Source organism: Prunus mume, linkage group LG2 (genome assembly GCF_029339155.1).
Source record: "Prunus mume cultivar Tortuosa linkage group LG2, ASM2933915v1, whole genome shotgun sequence".
NCBI lineage: Eukaryota > Viridiplantae > Streptophyta > Magnoliopsida > Rosales > Rosaceae > Prunus > Prunus mume.
The window spans coordinates 1704499-1721812 of record NC_142699.1 but is presented as its reverse complement, the minus strand read 5'-3'; the positions used below and the strand labels follow the sequence as shown (position 1 = coordinate 1721812).

The window sequence follows — 17314 nt, the reverse complement described above, 5'->3', positions numbered from 1 at the left end:
AATCTGTTTGTGTGCTTGCAGTTTCTGATCATCCGCTGAGTGCTGTGGTTTGCCTGAAAAGGATAAGTACAGCATTGGCGAGGAAGTGGAATATTTTGTAAATCAATTAGGATGGTGTCTGCAGAACAAGAAACAATTTTCTTATTGTGAATCAAATTTTGCATCTTTCTGTGGAGATTTTGTCTACTTTATGTTGCATACACATACGTAATACGAACGCATAACCTCACATTAACCTCTAAAAAGAATGCAATGTGTTAGAATTTCTACCTTATGGTTAAAACCTTGCATTTAAATTCCTCTCCTAAACAAGTTTTCTTGTACATGCATATGCATACCATCCATGTGGCTTCTTTCCTTTTAATAATTGTTTCAAGGAAAGAAAACGCTATGAAAATTCTGGTTGCCTTCATGTTAATTGCCAGTATGTTCCCTCAGTCGGGATGTCCCAAATACCAAGTTTTTATAATTTGAATCCAATATATGTGTGGTGATGTAAGATTAATTAGTGAATAATAAAAGAGTGTCAAAATGTAAAAGTAAACTGATTATCAAACGAGTCCGTAATTTATGTACCTTGTATGAGAAATACATCAAATTCTGTTTCTATAAACCCTAAACTTCATGAACTGATGAATTTATTCTTGAATTCCTCTTTGGTTGCCAATGGTTTCGTTTCAATCAAGGGAGATTCACTATTATATCAAATATATGAGCCTAAATTATAAAAATATTATATATGAAATGGACTTTAGAAACACATCCAAATCTCATTTACAACATAACAAAGAGACTTTTAACTTCTTATAAATTACAAAACTACCATCAATTTCTTAAAACAAGCCCAAATCCAAAACCTCATAAAAAAAGCCCAAAATACTCTATAGAGTATCAAAGTAATTTAATAATAAAACTTAAATTCAATAGAGTCAGTTATTTATTTTCAATGTGTAGAATTTATCGATATTTTGGTACTAAAAATGAATATATATCACTAAATATCTTTCAATCTTGAAAGCTAATCCCAACTGTTGATTATAAGATCACGTCTTATTTGGAGAAAATACATTAATTTATCTGTAATTATTTTGACATATATATATGAGAACTACTCCTTCAGTACGAATTAAATTAGTCCAAAATGATATCCCTTAGGATATTAGAAATTGCTCAAAAATTAGAATTTTTTTCTGTTCGGATTTCAATAGGTCATGAAAAACATTTCGATTTATTTATCTCTTATTTTACATATAATGGATTTGCCCGGACCAATACATGAATGAAGAGAATCAATGGCGGTGAGCAAACACACTATACATTCCCAAAAATAATATAAAAGAAGAGTAGTGGGCCCCACCATCCTACATGTGAGTGAGCAATTTGTCGGCTCATAAAAGTTTTTTTTTTTTTTCAACAGCAGCGACCAATTTCTACGCAGCACGTGCTCAGATTTGTATTGTATATGGGCAGGCAACAATCACGAGGAGCCCTCCCGTATGTTTGAAATTGAATAATATTATTACTGAAAACAAAAAACATGTTTGAACGGTCGAAAATTCAAAATTTTAAACCTAGCGGGCCACGTTTGGGTTTTAAATTTCCTATCATGCATCCTATGAATTGAAAAACAGCGTGCTATAAACAATTAAAATGGAGGAAAAGGAAAATACCCAAAGGGGAAAATTATCTAGTCATATTTGGTAAGAATCATTAGTTTTTTGTTTTTTGTTTTTAGTACAAGCGATTAGGAGAGTGGGATTTTCACAAACAAATATTCATTGGGTTGGGTGTCTGAGGGTTTCGAATCTTTGCCTACATAAATGGAGGTTGAAAAATTCAACCAACTGAGTTATACTCCTTCAACAAAAAATTATTTTATAAAATTGAACACGAAAAAAAACTCTTTCGATAACAAAAACTATACATTCTATGTACTTGAGACGATTATTACTGGAGAAGTCAAGAGAAATAGGAAAATAATCGGTAGTTATTATTTTTGCTCAAACTCTATTAAACTTTCTTTACTTAGTGTAATTTAAATAAGGGAATAATGCAACAAAGATTATTCTCCTAAATAATAAATTAAATAGATTATTTTGTTTTTTATTTTGTTTATTCGGCGCATTTCCAATAAAAGAAAAAGAAAAAAAAAACAAATATTTTTGTTCAAATTTAAACAGAAAACTAAAAACTGAAAGGAAAAACGTTTAAAAAAGCTTTTGAATTTTGAAATGACCCCCAAACCCTGAGGCACAAGCGCGCCTCCCCACAAAGACACGCTCGTCTCTCTCTCTCTCTCTCTCTCTCTCTCTCTCTTTCTGTTGAGTCTGTATATATAATTGTTGGTTGTTAGGGAGAGAGTGAGCCAGGGAGCCGGAGCCTCTCTCAGATCCATTCTTCTTTATTCCACATTCAAATTTTGATATGTAAGCTCCCTCTGTCTCTCTCTCCTTTTTATCCTTGTGTGCTTCGTTTGTTTCACAGATTTGCTTCTGCTTCTAACATTGCTACTGATATTAATTGGTATTTTGTTATATTTCTCCTGAAGGAGCACACTCTACAGCTGATGTCTGAATTGGGTTTCATTTTCTTAATCACTTAGGAACCTAACTGGGAATTTCTTATTTGGGTTCATCCCAAATTGCTCTAAATCTTCATCCTCTATCTGGGTTTTATAAATTTCTAACAAAAGCTTAATCCAATCTGCACAAGTCATGTAAATTCCGCATTTCCCATATGGATTGTTCCTAATTTCTTTAGCTTCCTTCGTTTCAGTTACAAGTCTTACGAACTGCATTTTCAATAATTTTATTTCCTTGAATTATGATTTTCAGTTTATAGAATGACTATCTTAGTATTTCTGGGTTTCTTTTGCATCCCAGAAATTAAAGAAACATATTTCATTTTAGTGTTCCCGGGACAAGGAACATTATTAAATGCTGAGCACAAGTCACTAATCTCAAGAGTCAAGAGTGCTTTAAAGAGCATAGATTTCCTTTACATCGCCAGTGCCTGGTCATAATAACTAAATATTATTGACCAATCTTATTTCTTTCTGAAACTGTACTAATTCTGTAGTATTAATTAGTTTTGTCAAGTTTTTAACTTAAGGTTGTAAGTATCTTGGTAATGACTGCCAAATGTTTGATTGCTGTCCTCACAGAATGGACTCTCTCCCTGATGCTATTGTTCAATACATATTGTCGCATATGAATAATGCCCGAGACGTTGCAAGTTGTAATTGTGTATCCAAACGATGGAAGGACTCAATCCCTTATATAAGGAGCCTTTACTTCCCCAGAAACTCCTTTGATAACCATTTAGGCAGAGACAGCCCTGATGACATTGTATTGAAGATGATTTCTCTGATTGAAAAATTAGAAAATCTGGTTGTGTATAGCCCATTCTCAGCTGCTGGCCTTGCTTCGTGGTTAATGCTCATAGGTCCTTCTCTTAGGTATCTTGAGCTCCGAATGGACAATCTTGCTGAACAGCAGGCCTGTCATGAAATCCCTTCAAAATTGGATTGCTTAATGGCTGCAGAAAATTTAGAGTCTTTAAAACTTTGGGGAGTCTTAATGACCCGCTCCCCCAATTGGGATGTCTTCCAGAAACTCAGTAACCTTGAAATTGTTGGTGCAAGATTGGAGGATCCTGCGTTATCAACTGTGCTTCAGGCTTGTCCTAATCTGACCAACTTGTTGCTGCTTGGTTGTGAAGGAGTGAGATCGGTTTCGATCGAGTTGCCATATCTGGAGCAGTGCAAGTTGGACTTTTATGGCCTGGGAAACTGCTCATTTTCTATGGAGTGCCCAAAAATTAAAGTGCTTGAGGTGCAAGGTTGCAGTTGGATTCGGGTTCGTGAGGCAAAGTATTTGAGGAATCTTTCAATTGCCAATAATGCAGGTAATAACTGGTTACAAGCTTACCTTGGATGACTTGAAAAAAGTACAGCATTGGGTGCAGTTTCTTTTTCACCCAAGAGGCCATTTCCTTATTGCTGTGAATTATAGTAATGACTCATTTATCTTTGTGTTTTCTGGTGTGTTTTTAGGGAGAGTCTACATGGTTGATTTTGAAAAACTTGGGGCTCTGGAGTTCTTATCCATTAGGGGTGTCCAGTGGTGTTGGGACGCAATAAGCAATATGCTTCAATGGGCAAGTGAAGTGAAGCACCTATTTATGAAGGTGGAATTCACAGGGGATTTTGAGACCCTTCAACCTTTTCCAGAGGTTGACTTCGTTGATTTTTTCAATAACCATCCCAAGCTGCAAAAGTTTGATATCCATGGAGCCATGTTTGCTGCTCTTTGTCAGAAGAACAGTCTGAAAAATGTAAGTCGATACTATTTTGTAACTTTGCTATTTCAATTTAGGTCAATCTTCAAGGTAATAATTGAGTTTATATTTCTGTTTTTATCAGGTTGATTCAGGATTTGCAATTCCTTGTCTGGAAGAAGTGGTGATCACAGTGAGATCACCACTGAATGCTGAACAGAAAATGAGCACTCTTGAGTCCTTGTTGAAATATGGGAAGAATCTAAAGGCAATTGTAATAAAGATTCTTCAGATGAAGAGCAGTCATAGCAGTGCAGATGATTTCTTCGATGAGATTTGCAGGTTTAGATACATGAACCGCAAGATAGTTAGAATAGAATAAAGCTCGCTCGGGGACTTCCTGATTTTTCCTTCTTTACTCACTTCATTCCTTTAATTCTCTGATTACAGCATGACTGCTAATTTGATTGAACTATGATCATTCTTAATGGTTTCAAAATTGAGTTTGTTAGCTTTAATTTACATCGCCGAGTATGTTCTATGTTTTTGCAATATTTTCACCTAAGTTATGGATGTAACTGTTGTCTGTTGAGAAAGTTGAATGCAGCTAATCCTTACCTAATAAAAGTGAACCGCCAAATTTGTATTAAAGGTGTAATTGGTTTGTAATTGATTCTTTGATTGAGGAACTCTTAGTTCCAGTTAAGGGGTGGATATAGGGCAAAAGCCATTAAAGTAGGAAACAAAGTCATCTGTGTTTTTAGAGGTGGCATGGATTGGGATCAGATCCAGGGTCCAGTTTTATTCAATTCTTGGTTACATTGGATGGAATCAAGCCCTAGACCTATCCTAATCCTAACCCGTTGTCCCACCTCATCACTTAGGCTAACACCGAGAGCTTCAATGCATTTAGGATTCAATCGAGTCGAATTGCGGTTTTTAATTCAAATTTTTTTCATGGAACGATAGAAATGCTTCATTTGGATTAATCATGAAGCAAAGTGCAAAACTCACGTTCAGCTGCCTCCTCTAAGCATCCTCTGTTGTGCTACCTTTATTTGCCTCCTGAGCAAAGGTGTTTTCCCCCTTTTTATATAATTAATTTATTTGCCAGGACTGAAATTGCCAATTCTATCTCAGATGTAACCAACTTTATACAACCATGTTCTTATGTATCTCATCACCTGACGAGAGAATAGGAACACGGTTGTGTTAGGGAAGTTTTTCCCTTCATGGAAATAGCCATTTGCTGTGTCAAATTTCTACTTCACGGGCAATATGAAGTGATGGACACCAAATTTTTCCTAGAGTTCAAGTTATCTGAAATATCGAAGCGACCGTACATTGATGCACATCAAATGGTTCAGTTAAAACTCATTAAGAGGTTCCTTGACAACAACTTTTGCTTCATCTTGGCCAACAATACACAATTTTGAACCTCAACAAAGCCAATGCATAAGGAAGAGCTAAAGTGAATGCATATCAATTACCCAGTTAACAAAGTATCTATTGGTACACAAGAAATTCAAACTATCATTATTTCCTGAAAATTTATTGCTTTTCCTTTCTCAAATTTCTCTTTCGACCAAAACGAGAAAACTGCCAGTCTGTCTACTCATAGTTTACATTACTTTGTGTTAAAATTTTCCTTTTCTATTTCACTTTTTGTCTAGAAAGATAAATTGGGGTAGAATAATTTAAATAAGCTTCTTCTTTTGGAAAAATTGCTTCAGGTGCAATAACTGCAGACCTGAAACTCCAATGCAGACGCCCAAGGACATCATGCTAAACCACGCCACCCTTGTGTTTGTTCGTTCACTTAAATTCCTCATATCCGCTTCTCTGAGTATATCCAAGATAAAACAGTGAATAAATTACAACAGAAATAGACATCCTGACTGAATTCTTATTAGGAACGCAAAGATTACCTGCCCTTGATATAAAGTAGATTCTCGTGGATGGCCTCCACTGCCCCCTCCAGTTTCCGTAGTTCAAGCTCAAGACCCTATATGAGGGCAGATACTTAGAATAAGCACAATTAAAGGATAATGATGCCCAAAAAAATATTGATAATCCTGCCACACATTAACCTATACTAATGTGAAGACTTGCACTTGATAAGTCAAGAATCAATAGCAAACCATTATTAGTGGTCGGAAAGCAAATTTCCGTCACATAAATTTACAGCATAAAATCTAGAAATTCATTTCTATGGCCGTTGCAGACACCTAAATCTTTAATAAACTTTTCACATCAGCACTCAGTTCACTACTAATGTCCATTATCTTAGCATTAATAAAAACAATAAAACATTAATGAAATGCATAAAACATGTGTGTATATATGCATATTAGTAGAAAAAAAAAGAAAAAAAAAAAGAAAGGAAGGTATTTTCCCAGCACTCACCTCAATCTTCTCTTTTCTTGCTACTGAATCCCAATCCTGAGCTGCAATTCCAGTTTTCCAGTCAAGGTTGACACTTACCCCACTGCCTCCAGGATTATTACTATCAACCCAAAAACATGCCAGGTAGTTACCAGCCTCTTGAGTTGTAAAGGCAAACTGACCATGTGTAGCATTATCCCTGTGATGAAGATCTTTCCCGTAAGGCGATGTCACCTACAGAAGCACAAGAACCAAAAGTTACAAGAAAACTACACCAGATGTAAGATGAAAATACAATTATACAAGTCAAATATAGAGAAACCGCCAATGTAATTACTTTCCCTTTAAAAATTCATTTTCAGTTTGCCATTAGTTTTCCATTTGCAATTTAGGGGAGTTATCCAGAAGTGAAAAATCAACAGCTCGATTAACTTGACACAACAAAAAAATTTGAGTACGAAGTCACTCAAATCCCTCAAACATCAAGTAACAACAGTTTTGAATCCTGTATAAGTAATTAAGGTTCTTAGCAATGATGTATCTTTTGTCATTTTGGCTACTATTAGGACTCTAGAGAAGCACTGCTAATGCATCCTTTTCATTAGCTCCACTGTAAACAAATCTTAGCACAAATGAACCACAACCACTCAGCCAATATTTGCAATACAGGCCAGAGAACCCCTTCCCTGGATCAAATATCTCCCACTAAGATGGCCAATGGCCTTCATGTCAATAAAATTTATTCACAGTTTTCCGTGATTTTTAGTGCACAGCTAACCCAGCAAAAGGTGTCTAACTAACTCAGAACCTGCAGATCAAAGCAACTGCCTGGACAGTTAACACAGCCAGTATTTGTTCTAGAACCTTTACCAACCACATTGGAAATACTTTCACCACAAATGAACAAGGGCTAAGGATGCCATTGTTAAAATACCAATGCAGAGTATCCGATGATGCCTTGATGCATTGTCGTCTATTTACACTTAACAAGAAACTGCAGGAAGATTACATTTGAAACAAAATCACATCTAAACAAGAGCAAGCCTCTAGCAATGTGCAAAAATACCGTGCATTGCATATGAATAATATAAGTCCATAACATGTGCACCACCAGTTGACTCCACTTTTACATAAATCATCATCATTATATATATATATATATATATATATATATCTTCATAAGCAACAAATATATACACGCAGAAACAAAAGATACAATTAGCATTTTTCCATTTCCACCATCAATGAAATATGCATTGTGATTGTATCACATTTGAGATCTCTTTTCGTCTTAATTTATGCGCATAAGGATAAAAACCAATCAGCTAAATTTTGGGTTTTTTCTTTGTTGCTAAATTAGTATATGCATTGATAATAGAAATTACAAAAAATTAAAAAAAACCATATGTGATAGTTGATTATTATAATTTAAAGGAAAAAGGGGAGATGGGGAGGAGCAAAAAGAGGAAATTTTGGAGCAGCACAGACCTTGACGGAGATGGTGGGGGAGTGGGAGTGATCGTCGGAAATGACGACGTAGTCGGCCAAAACAACGACGTTGTTCTGGATTTCCTCGGAGACGCACTTTGTACCGGATGACGGTAACGTCATCCAAATGGCTTGACCCGTCCGTACCAAACACAGGATGAAGAAGAAGATGATGATGCCCACCGCACTTGTACTCGTCATCGTAATCCCCTCTCTCTCTCTGTGTTTTCACTCCCTCCCTCTGTTTTTCTCTGTTTCTCGGGTTTCAAAACGGAGGAGATTACATAAGAAAGTAATCAAAGCAAGAAACAATATAAATGCGCATAAAAGGAAAGGAAACAACATAAATGTCCCACAGGGCTACATTGATGATATGGCCCAAAAGGCATTGATGGGCCTTGGATTAAAGTAACTAAAGCCCAAGATTTCATGAAGCATTATGCACTCGCCTCGGGCCAAAACGACTTTAGCAACGCTTTTGAGAGATATAGGTCATGTTTGGTGCCTAAGATTGGATTAGATTAGATAACTCACTAGATTCAAGGTATGCTGAATGAAGAAATAGAGGAAAACGTTTAAATTTTGTTTAAATTGAAGGTAACGTACCTTGAATCTCGTGAGGAATCTAATCTAAAGCAATATAATCTAATCCAACCCTAAGCATCAAAGTGGCCATAGGGTCACGCTTACGTGGGATTCATGCGCCATGGTTTATGATGACGGCTCTTTGCTAATAGGGAAATAGCCTTGATTTCCCATGAACCAAAAAACCTTTTCTCATGCCTACCCTTATCAGACATGAATCAAACTCACCGTAAGGGTAAGTGGCTGCATAGAGAAGGGCATGTCTACCTGATTTGCGTGATCCCCAACCTGATTAGTTCATTGGCCATCTCAAGTTAAAAACTACCTTTTTGCATCTCCTTCCTCCTCAATAATTACGCAAAGCCAACAAATCTAATGTGCTCATCCTCTTCTTTTCTTGGCAAAACATTAACTTCCCTTCAATCCTTTCTTGGCAAAACATACCAGTAATCTGCTCTTTGAGCCATGTCTTGTCTTCGTAAAGGTCTTTATCTTGGGGAGTTCAATTTGGTAGTAATTTTTGAGCGACCAAGAAAATTCTCACGATCTAATCCCCCATGGTATACAAGACCTCGAAATACATCTCATATACGCAGTGCTTGCTGGGCAATACCAGGTGGCTTACCGTACCTGTGGTTGAAAACTAAACAGTTCCTATATTTTCAGATTCTCTAGAAGGCAACAAAGCTAGCATACATTAGTTTACTGGTTGACAACTCATGCTTGAGCTTGGTCAGCACTAGGCAATTCTGTATTTTAGCAAGGCAATCAGAGATCACTTATACAAATGGATATCAGTTACTCAGTCAACTAAAATCTATTAACTATTTTCCCTTTCTCAAGTCTCTTTCGAAAAAAACAGAGAAAACTGAAGTTCTTTGAAATAATAGGTTTACATGGCATTCAAATTTTGTTTTCTCAATATCATTTTCATCTACATAGATAACTAGTGTGGCATAACTTAGATAAGCTTCTTCTTTTGGAAAAAACTCTTCAAATGCCATAACTGAAGAGTTGAAACTATAATGCAGACAGCCAAGGACATCATACTGAACCATGCCACCCTCGCGTTAGTTCTTTCGCTCACGTCCCTCATCTCTGATTCTCTGAGAATACATCCAAAACAAAACAAGGAATAAGTTAGAGCACAAATACAGTACAGGAAATGTAGAATGCATTCCTATTAGGTAGGTAAACATTACCTGCCCTTGAGGTAGAGTAGATTCTCATGGATTGCCTCCACTGCTCCTTCAAGTTTCCGCAGCTCAAGCTCAAGACCCTATACTTGGGCAATGTTAGTCCATGTCCGTGTTGGCTATTAATTATCCAAAACACTCGAGTCTTTTAGTTTTGTCAAGTTGGTGAAAATTCTAAGTGAAGTTGAATCCCAAAAAACTGTACAGAAGATCAAGCATTGCTGCATATTGAAGTAAGTTAACTATTGGTTTCCTATTTCTCCCATTACTGAATGGGATTTGTCATATAACACATCTGTGAAAGGTATTTGTGCAGGCAGATTTTCAGCAAAAAATCAAGCGGCCAAATTTTCTGATAAATAACGATTGAGCCTATAGCCCAATACATTTTAAATTTTCATTCAATTGTTTTTTTTTTCCTCTCATTCAAATGGTGTCTCACAGAGAGTTTTCATAGTAACGCCAATTTTTGGAATGTCAATTTCAATGTACTTTGCACTCTTTATTGATTTAAAACCTCCCCACTTAGCCACAACCTACTTCTGAATATACTGGGATTCTTAGAAGTGCCATAAAAGGTATACAAACTTTAGGATCTTGATCATAATTTCTGCATAAGAACTTGTGTCTTGGTGGAGATCAAGATGGATAAATTCCGTAAAGAAGCTTTTTTTTCTTCCCTTGGAATTTGTCCAGGAGAATGAGGGTGGAAGTTGAGATCACTTGAAGAAACCATAGCAATGGCAAAAGAGATGAGTGCATCTATTGTATGAGACCTGTTTAACCTTAGAAAATAATTTAGGTCCATCATGAGTCAAGGTATAGAAAATAATACTTCTAGTCAAGGGCCGAATAAACAAAAAAATCTGTATACACAGAACTAGATCATTTGATGAATCGTTGTGCAAGTACAAATGTGGAGTTTCATTTGGTTGTTAATGTTATTCTCATGGTGGGCTTTTATGTTTTGGCCAGCTTTTGTTGTGGAATTTTGCTGCTGGATCTCGTTGTTTTCCCTTTTAGGCTGCTCATGTAAAGGCTTGTGCATGTTACTTTACTGATTAGTGATTGACTGTGTGCCAAGCAATTCAAGTTTCTGTATACATTTTTCTAACATTCATATAGGCTTGGGTAGCTTCAAGACTTAACTCCATCGCATGCTTAAGCTGTATGTTTGTTGATATATTTGTTAGGATGATTTGATGGCAATTAGATTAGTTAATATTGTGTTTCTGAGTGATTCAAAAAATTCTGATTAGACACCTATTCACCTCTCTAGGCTAGTTTAGCTTTATAGTGATCTACCTCTGGTGGGCAGATGCATAGAAACAAGCAAAATCAAGATTAGGGATGCAAAAGAAAATATGAAAGTAAAGATTGCTGGAAACTTTAGTAGCAATGGGAATGGTATAACAATAGTCGTATGAAAGCACCAACTAGCCCAGCTAATGGTCTCTAGGTAGCATATGCTGCACCTAAGAGACCAGCATTCTACGTATTGAGTCTATATACACTAGTACTGAAGCTGGAAAGTGCAAGGCATGGATAAATGTTACCATTACTAAAAGCAATACACACATATAAGTATAGGTCAGCATCCTGGGAAAAAAAATTACACATAGGGTTTAGATCTTTCTTTTTTTTTTTTTTTTTACAGACTCAAAATACGAGGGTTTAGATGTAATTACATCCAAGGGCCCTAAGTAGAAAACAAGATGTTTGTCATCACACAATCAATGATGTGGCAATAACATGGAAATTAAAAACAAAAATCAGTTTAAAGAATTTGAAAAAAAGAATTGTGTAAACAGAAAATTAGCTCAATCTTTTCTTTTCTTTTCTTCTTTAATAACGCTTATCTTCCGTTGCAGATATGCAACTTCTCAGCCATAGATGAATTTTTTGAACAATATGACAATAGAATTAATAAACTTCGAAAAAAAAAATCAAGAGTAAACACTTGTATAGTTTTATTGTCTCTATTGTGTAGATCATTTGAAACACTAGCCTGATCAAAAGTTCAGTGACTGGCCCTATCACAACTATTGGAAACAATCATCATGATTTGGAATGGAAGATAGAGATCCATCCATCCATCTCTATAAGAAGTGCAAAATTCACTCCTAATCAAGAAGTTGGGAAATTAAAGCGTTAACACAAAAACCAAGCATAGAAACAAATTGTAGATCTTCTATTAGATTGCTAAATTGTTGTAATTTTCTCATTGAACAAACTTATAAATTGCCCATCAATCTTGGGGAACTATGGCAGAGATTAAGTTTTTTCTTTCTGCTAACATGGAGGTCTATGGCAGGGAAGTAACAATGGTGTAGGGTATAGAAGAGGGTGGAGGCTGAAGGTGTTTACGTTGTTCGCATATTACTCTTTTACCAACATATTTTATTAATTGAAAGTTTAATTAAATTCCATGCCATTGCCATATCACTTCGTAGTATAAAGAGAATCATCTTAACCTTTATGTAAGACCCTTGGATTTTAAAATATCTAAAGGCTATAAAGAAGTGTGAAAACGTTTGTAAAGAGCTTTGTCCCAGGATCCTAACCCTATATGTATATGTATATTCTATAAAAAGAATTAAGTGCTTACCTCAATCTTCTCTTTTCTTGCTACTGATTCCCAATCCTTTGCTGCAATTCCAGTTTTCCAGTCAATGTTGACACTTACTCCACCACCTCCAGGATTATTATCAACCCAAAAACATGCCAGGTAGTTTCCAGCCTCATGAGTTGTGAATGCAAACTGACCATTTGTTGAATTCTCCTTTTGATGAAGATTGTTCCCATATGGTGATGTCACCTAAAGGAAGCACAAGAAGTACTATTTAAAGTTTGAAGAAAGCAGAACCAAATTTAAGATGAAAAAGTAATTACACAAGTCAAACGGTACAACATTTGTTTAACACTTCATTTCCAATTTGTCCAGTAATATTTTCTTTTGCAATCTAAAGGGTTTATCCATAGCTGAAAAATATAATGGTTAATTAACTTGACTACAAAAAAAACTTTGCTCAAGAAGTCGGCTAAGTCCCTCCTAAGACATCAACTCACAGGTTTGAATCCCATGTAAGTATCTGATGTTCAGCGATAATACCTTCTGTCAAGTTTCCTACTTCTAGAGAAGAAAAACTGAGAAATGCTAATATAAAATTTCCCAATACAGACCAGAACCCGTTTGGACTTACTAGAAACCACTAAGATGGCCAATGGTTTTATTGTTAACAGATTTACTTAAAGCTTTACCCTGCTAAAAAGGTCTGAGTGACTCTGCAGCCAAAACCTGCAGATCTCAGCAACTGCCCCTTTGACAGTTGACATAACCTTTTTTTGCTAGAGACTAGAACCTGGAAACTCCTTGGTAAATGGCCGACCACATTGGAAATTCTTTGACAACTGACCAGCAACAAAAGCATCCAAGTAGTATCCAAGATCCAAGGTTAAATGTACTCCACCACCAATGAAAAATGCATTGTCATTACTACTACATTTTAGATTTCCTATTTCCTTAATGTTTACAAAAGGGCAGGAGCCAATCAACTAAATATTGGGTAATGGTGGGAATGCTTAAAGTTGCAGTCTCCCTGTGATAAAGATTGTTCCCATAAGGCAATGTCACCTAAAGAACAAGAATAAAAAATCTCAAATGAAAACATAATATCCAAGTCAAATGATAGAGAACTCGTCAATGTAATTACTTTCTCTTTAAAACTTAATTTTCCTTTTGCAATTTAGAGTTATCCATACGTCAAAATCTACAGCTCAACTAACTTGAATGAAACAAAGTAATAACAGGATTGAATATTGTATAAGCATCTAATGTTCTAGCAAAATGTATATTTTCTCCTGTTGGCTAATATTAGAATTCTTTTTTTTCAAGGAGGCTAATATTAGAATTCTAGAGAAGAATTGTTAATATAAAAAAGTACACTTCAAACAAAGCTGATACCAATGAACAACAACCACTCAACCACTGTTCCCAATACAGGCCAGAGAATCCCTTGGACTTGCTAACTCCCACTAAGATGGCCAACGGTCTTATTGTTGAAAAAATTTGTGACCCGGCTAAAGGTGAACGTAATCCTGCAACCAAACTTGCAGATCAAAGCAATTTCCTTGACAGAACTTGTATTTGTTCTAGAACCTGGCAAGTCCTTGGTGTTTGGCTGACCACATTGGAGATACTTCCACAGCAAAGTGAACAAGGGCTAAGGTTGCCACTGTCAAATACCAATGCAGTATACCTTTGATGGATTGATGCATCGGAATCTATTTAAACTTATGCAGACAATGCAGAAAGATAAATAAGTCCACAATATGAATCCCAAGTTGATTCCATTTTCACACAAAAAAAGCAAGAAACATATAAAGTAGAAGACAAGATCCGATTATTGCATTTTAAATCTTCTTTTCTTCTTAATTTTACACAAGGACAGAAAAACCAATCCACTATACATTGGATTTTATTGATAATATATGCATCTACGTACTTACAATTAGGGATGAAAATTAAAACCCACATGGCACTTATTACCTAACATGTCTGACTTTCTAGAATATTACTTTTGATGTTTAATTTCCTGTTTCCAATTAAATTAGGATGTCACCTATTAGAAAGCTTATGCCTTTTCCTTTCTAGTGCACACCAACATGGTGACATTTTGACCGCTAAAGTATATAAACAGCATGGTCTACAAAGTTAAACAGAAATTTACTCAACTCTCCCCTCCCCCACACAAAAATTGCAGCTCACATAGCAGACATCCAAAGACTTCAAGCCAAAAGCTGTTTCAATAAGCTACTCAAGCTAAGGATTCTGGACCTTTATGTGGATATGCATTATAAAATCACTCCATTTTATGAGCCCATAGATATCAAATCATCAAAGCCTTGTTGAAAGAGTTTAGGCTTTGAATCGTAGACCTCCTTCCCCCCTCTCTCTTTTTTGGGTTTCCAGAAAACCTTAAAGCAAAAGATAAGGCAAAGCTTCAATGCAATGCCCACAAGAAGATGGCTAAATTCAAAGATCAACATGAAATACACGAAATTAAAGCAAATTAAAATCAAACCAAACTGAATTTAAAGAAAAGGGGTTGAAGCGAACAGACCTTGGCGGAGATGGTGGGGGAGTGGGAGTGATCGTCGGGAATGACGACGTAATCGGCCAAAACGACGACGTTGTTCTGGATTTCCTCAGAAACGCACTTTGTGCCGGAGGAGGGTAAGGTCAACCAAATGGCTTGATTCGTCCGTACCAAGCACAGGATCAAGAAGATGATGGCAACCGAACTCCCACTCGCACTCGTACTCGTCATCGCAATTCCCTTTCTCTGTTCTCTCTCTCTCTCTCTCTCTCTCTCTCTCCGTTTTTCTCTGTCCCACAGAAATTAAGTTAAGAAATCTAACCAGAATAAACAGTTGATCTTTGAAGATTGCGAAGACCAAACCAGCATAAACACTTCGGATCTATCGCGCTCAAGTTGCTTGCTTCTCTCAATTTCTTCTTACCCTTTACTAGGGTTAATTTCATGTAGATCCCTCTCAAGTTTTGACTTATTTAAATCTAACCCTAACATTTGCACTTATTCCACCAGCTTTCATTAATTATTAGGGGGTTTCACTAAAACACCCAAAATGGGGCTGAAATTATAAAAAAACCCAACACCCAAAACACTTTATAAACACACCCAAAACCCATCATTACACATACTCAAAACCCATTTATAAACACACCCAAAAAATATACAATTGTTGATTTTGGGGTTGAGTTTGGGTGTGTTTCTATGTTTAAATAGTGTTAGGGTTTTTTTATAAATACATGTCTAGGATTGGGTTTATTTATAAATTTGTATAATTATTATTAACTTTTAGGTTGCCTATATTGTCATGGACCCGCTATTTGAGGCTGTAGCCTGCACTTATGAGGGGCCCATTTCAGCCAAGCCCACTCTAGATAGCCCAACCCGTTATATATTTGTACATATTGGAATACGTGAGTTGACTTTTTGTACTGTCTAGATACGATGTATGACATTCCTTTGTAATGTGTGTGGGAGCATATATTTTCGTCTCCAATCAGTGCGTGAAAAGAAGATTATCTCTTAAATTAATTAATTGAACCAGTTTATCTGGCCAATTAATTAATTGGAATAAATATCTTAATTAATAAGATATTATCTTTATTTAATGAGATAATACCATTAATTTAGATATTATCCTAATAAATAAAAGATAATATCATTAATTCAGATATTATATTCATAAAAAGAGATAATATCATTTAATTCAGATATTATCTTCAATAAAGAGAAGATAATATCATTAAATCAGATATTATCTAAGTCCGACTCGATCCCTACGAATTTGGGTAGAGAATGAACTTAGCATATTCTCTATGAAACCATAGCCCCGATGCTCCTATAAATAGACGACCTCATTCATCATTCAAGGTACATCTAAACCTTCTCCAGAACCCGAGAAAAATACCCGAAGCTCTCTTTCCATCTCCACTCTCCCTATTTTCTCCACAAGGCTCCGGCCGCCCGGTTCACACCATAAACATAACTCCATACCCTTTACTTAGCTATTGTTTTCCTACAAACACTTGAACTAACTTAGGCATCGGAGGGCCTTTGGTCAACACCCGCCGGGTATGGTATATTTACTCAGTCTTTTTTACAGGAATCGGGGAAGAGAGAAAAGGAAGATCGAAGGTTGAAGGATCACAAGGCGAATATTCTCCCGCGAGATTATTTGCACAAACAATGTGCTTCATCGTTAGATCGGTGTAATCCTGGTCATCGCTTCAAGACTAGGATTGGCCAAATCATCTCAGAGTTGTGTAGTTCTCTTGATAGCAATACAAGTATTGTTTCTCCCAAATCTCTTTTAGTGTTCTTGAGTGTTCTTTGTGTTCTTGTTTCCTTTGAGTGTTCGACATTATTTTGCAGGTTTCAGGCTGACTTAGCTTGTTCAAGATATTGATCAAGTCTAAGGCTACACAGTTCGAGGTGCCCAAAAACTAGTTTTTTCCTCCAATGTTCACCCTGACATCTAAATCCATCACTTTCCATCCATTCTTCTGTCAATTTAAGTCATGTGCTATGTGTTAGAAATGTGCCGTAAAAGCCAATCATTAGATTAAATCTTTCATGGAAACTTCATTTAAATTAACCATTTAGGTTAAGCACTTAAAGGCAGATATGTTAACTCAAGTAATAGTCCAGACGGTGATCATTAGCCCATTGACAAGTCCATGGATTCGTGAGATAAGAAAGGTGATCTAAAGATGTTAGATGTGGAGAAACCTCTCTTTGTAACCCACACCATGAAAGTTTCCGGTCATAAAATCGTTCAATTAGACATTG

General features: G+C 36.1%; 3 protein-coding genes across 3 annotated transcripts; 1 reads left to right on the top strand and 2 right to left on the bottom strand.

Annotated features, from left to right (window-relative positions):
• Positions 1–2240: 2240 nt before the first annotated feature.
• On the top strand, positions 2241–4798 carry LOC103319086 (F-box/RNI-like superfamily protein). Its single transcript, XM_008220581.3, has 4 exons — positions 2241–2426; positions 3164–3906; positions 4055–4335; positions 4424–4798. The coding sequence occupies exons 2-4, from the start codon at positions 3165–3167 to the stop codon at positions 4658–4660; spliced, it is 1260 nt and encodes a 419-aa protein (XP_008218803.1). The 5' UTR covers positions 2241–2426; position 3164; the 3' UTR covers positions 4661–4798.
• A 936-nt stretch (positions 4799–5734) lies between these two features.
• Positions 5735–8620, bottom strand: LOC103319085 (transmembrane emp24 domain-containing protein p24delta3-like). Its single transcript, XM_008220580.3, has 4 exons — positions 8152–8620; positions 6685–6897; positions 6207–6283; positions 5735–6120 (listed from the first exon to the last, which is right to left on the bottom strand). Exons 1-4 carry the CDS (start codon positions 8350–8352, stop codon positions 5976–5978), a joined length of 636 nt encoding a protein of 211 aa, XP_008218802.1. The 5' UTR covers positions 8353–8620; the 3' UTR covers positions 5735–5975.
• Positions 8621–9534: 914 nt separating this feature from the next.
• LOC103319084 (transmembrane emp24 domain-containing protein p24delta3-like) lies at positions 9535–15477 on the bottom strand. The gene is made up of 4 exons (XM_008220579.3): positions 15056–15477; positions 12541–12750; positions 9939–10015; positions 9535–9842 (listed from the first exon to the last, which is right to left on the bottom strand). Exons 1-4 carry the CDS (start codon positions 15260–15262, stop codon positions 9698–9700), a joined length of 639 nt encoding a protein of 212 aa, XP_008218801.1. The 5' UTR covers positions 15263–15477; the 3' UTR covers positions 9535–9697.
• Positions 15478–17314: the final 1837 nt, after the last annotated feature.

Coding starts and splice junctions, on each gene's coding strand:
- LOC103319084 (XM_008220579.3), bottom strand. CDS start 15,262: ATGACGAGTACGAGTGCGAGTGGGAGTTCGGTTGCCATCATCTTCTTG. Junction 12,751..15,055: donor CCCCCACCATCTCCGCCAAG/GTCTGTTCGCTT, acceptor TGCTTCCTTTAG/GTGACATCACCATATGGGAA. Junction 10,016..12,540: donor CAAGAAAAGAGAAGATTGAG/GTAAGCACTTAA, acceptor GCCCAAGTATAG/GGTCTTGAGCTTGAGCTGCG.
- LOC103319086 (XM_008220581.3), top strand. CDS start 3,165: ATGGACTCTCTCCCTGATGCTATTGTTCAATACATATTGTCGCATATG. Junction 3,907..4,054: donor TTCAATTGCCAATAATGCAG/GTAATAACTGGT, acceptor GTGTGTTTTTAG/GGAGAGTCTACATGGTTGAT. Junction 4,336..4,423: donor AGAAGAACAGTCTGAAAAAT/GTAAGTCGATAC, acceptor TGTTTTTATCAG/GTTGATTCAGGATTTGCAAT.
- LOC103319085 (XM_008220580.3), bottom strand. CDS start 8,352: ATGACGAGTACAAGTGCGGTGGGCATCATCATCTTCTTCTTCATCCTG. Junction 6,898..8,151: donor CCCCCACCATCTCCGTCAAG/GTCTGTGCTGCT, acceptor GTGCTTCTGTAG/GTGACATCGCCTTACGGGAA. Junction 6,284..6,684: donor CAAGAAAAGAGAAGATTGAG/GTGAGTGCTGGG, acceptor GCCCTCATATAG/GGTCTTGAGCTTGAACTACG.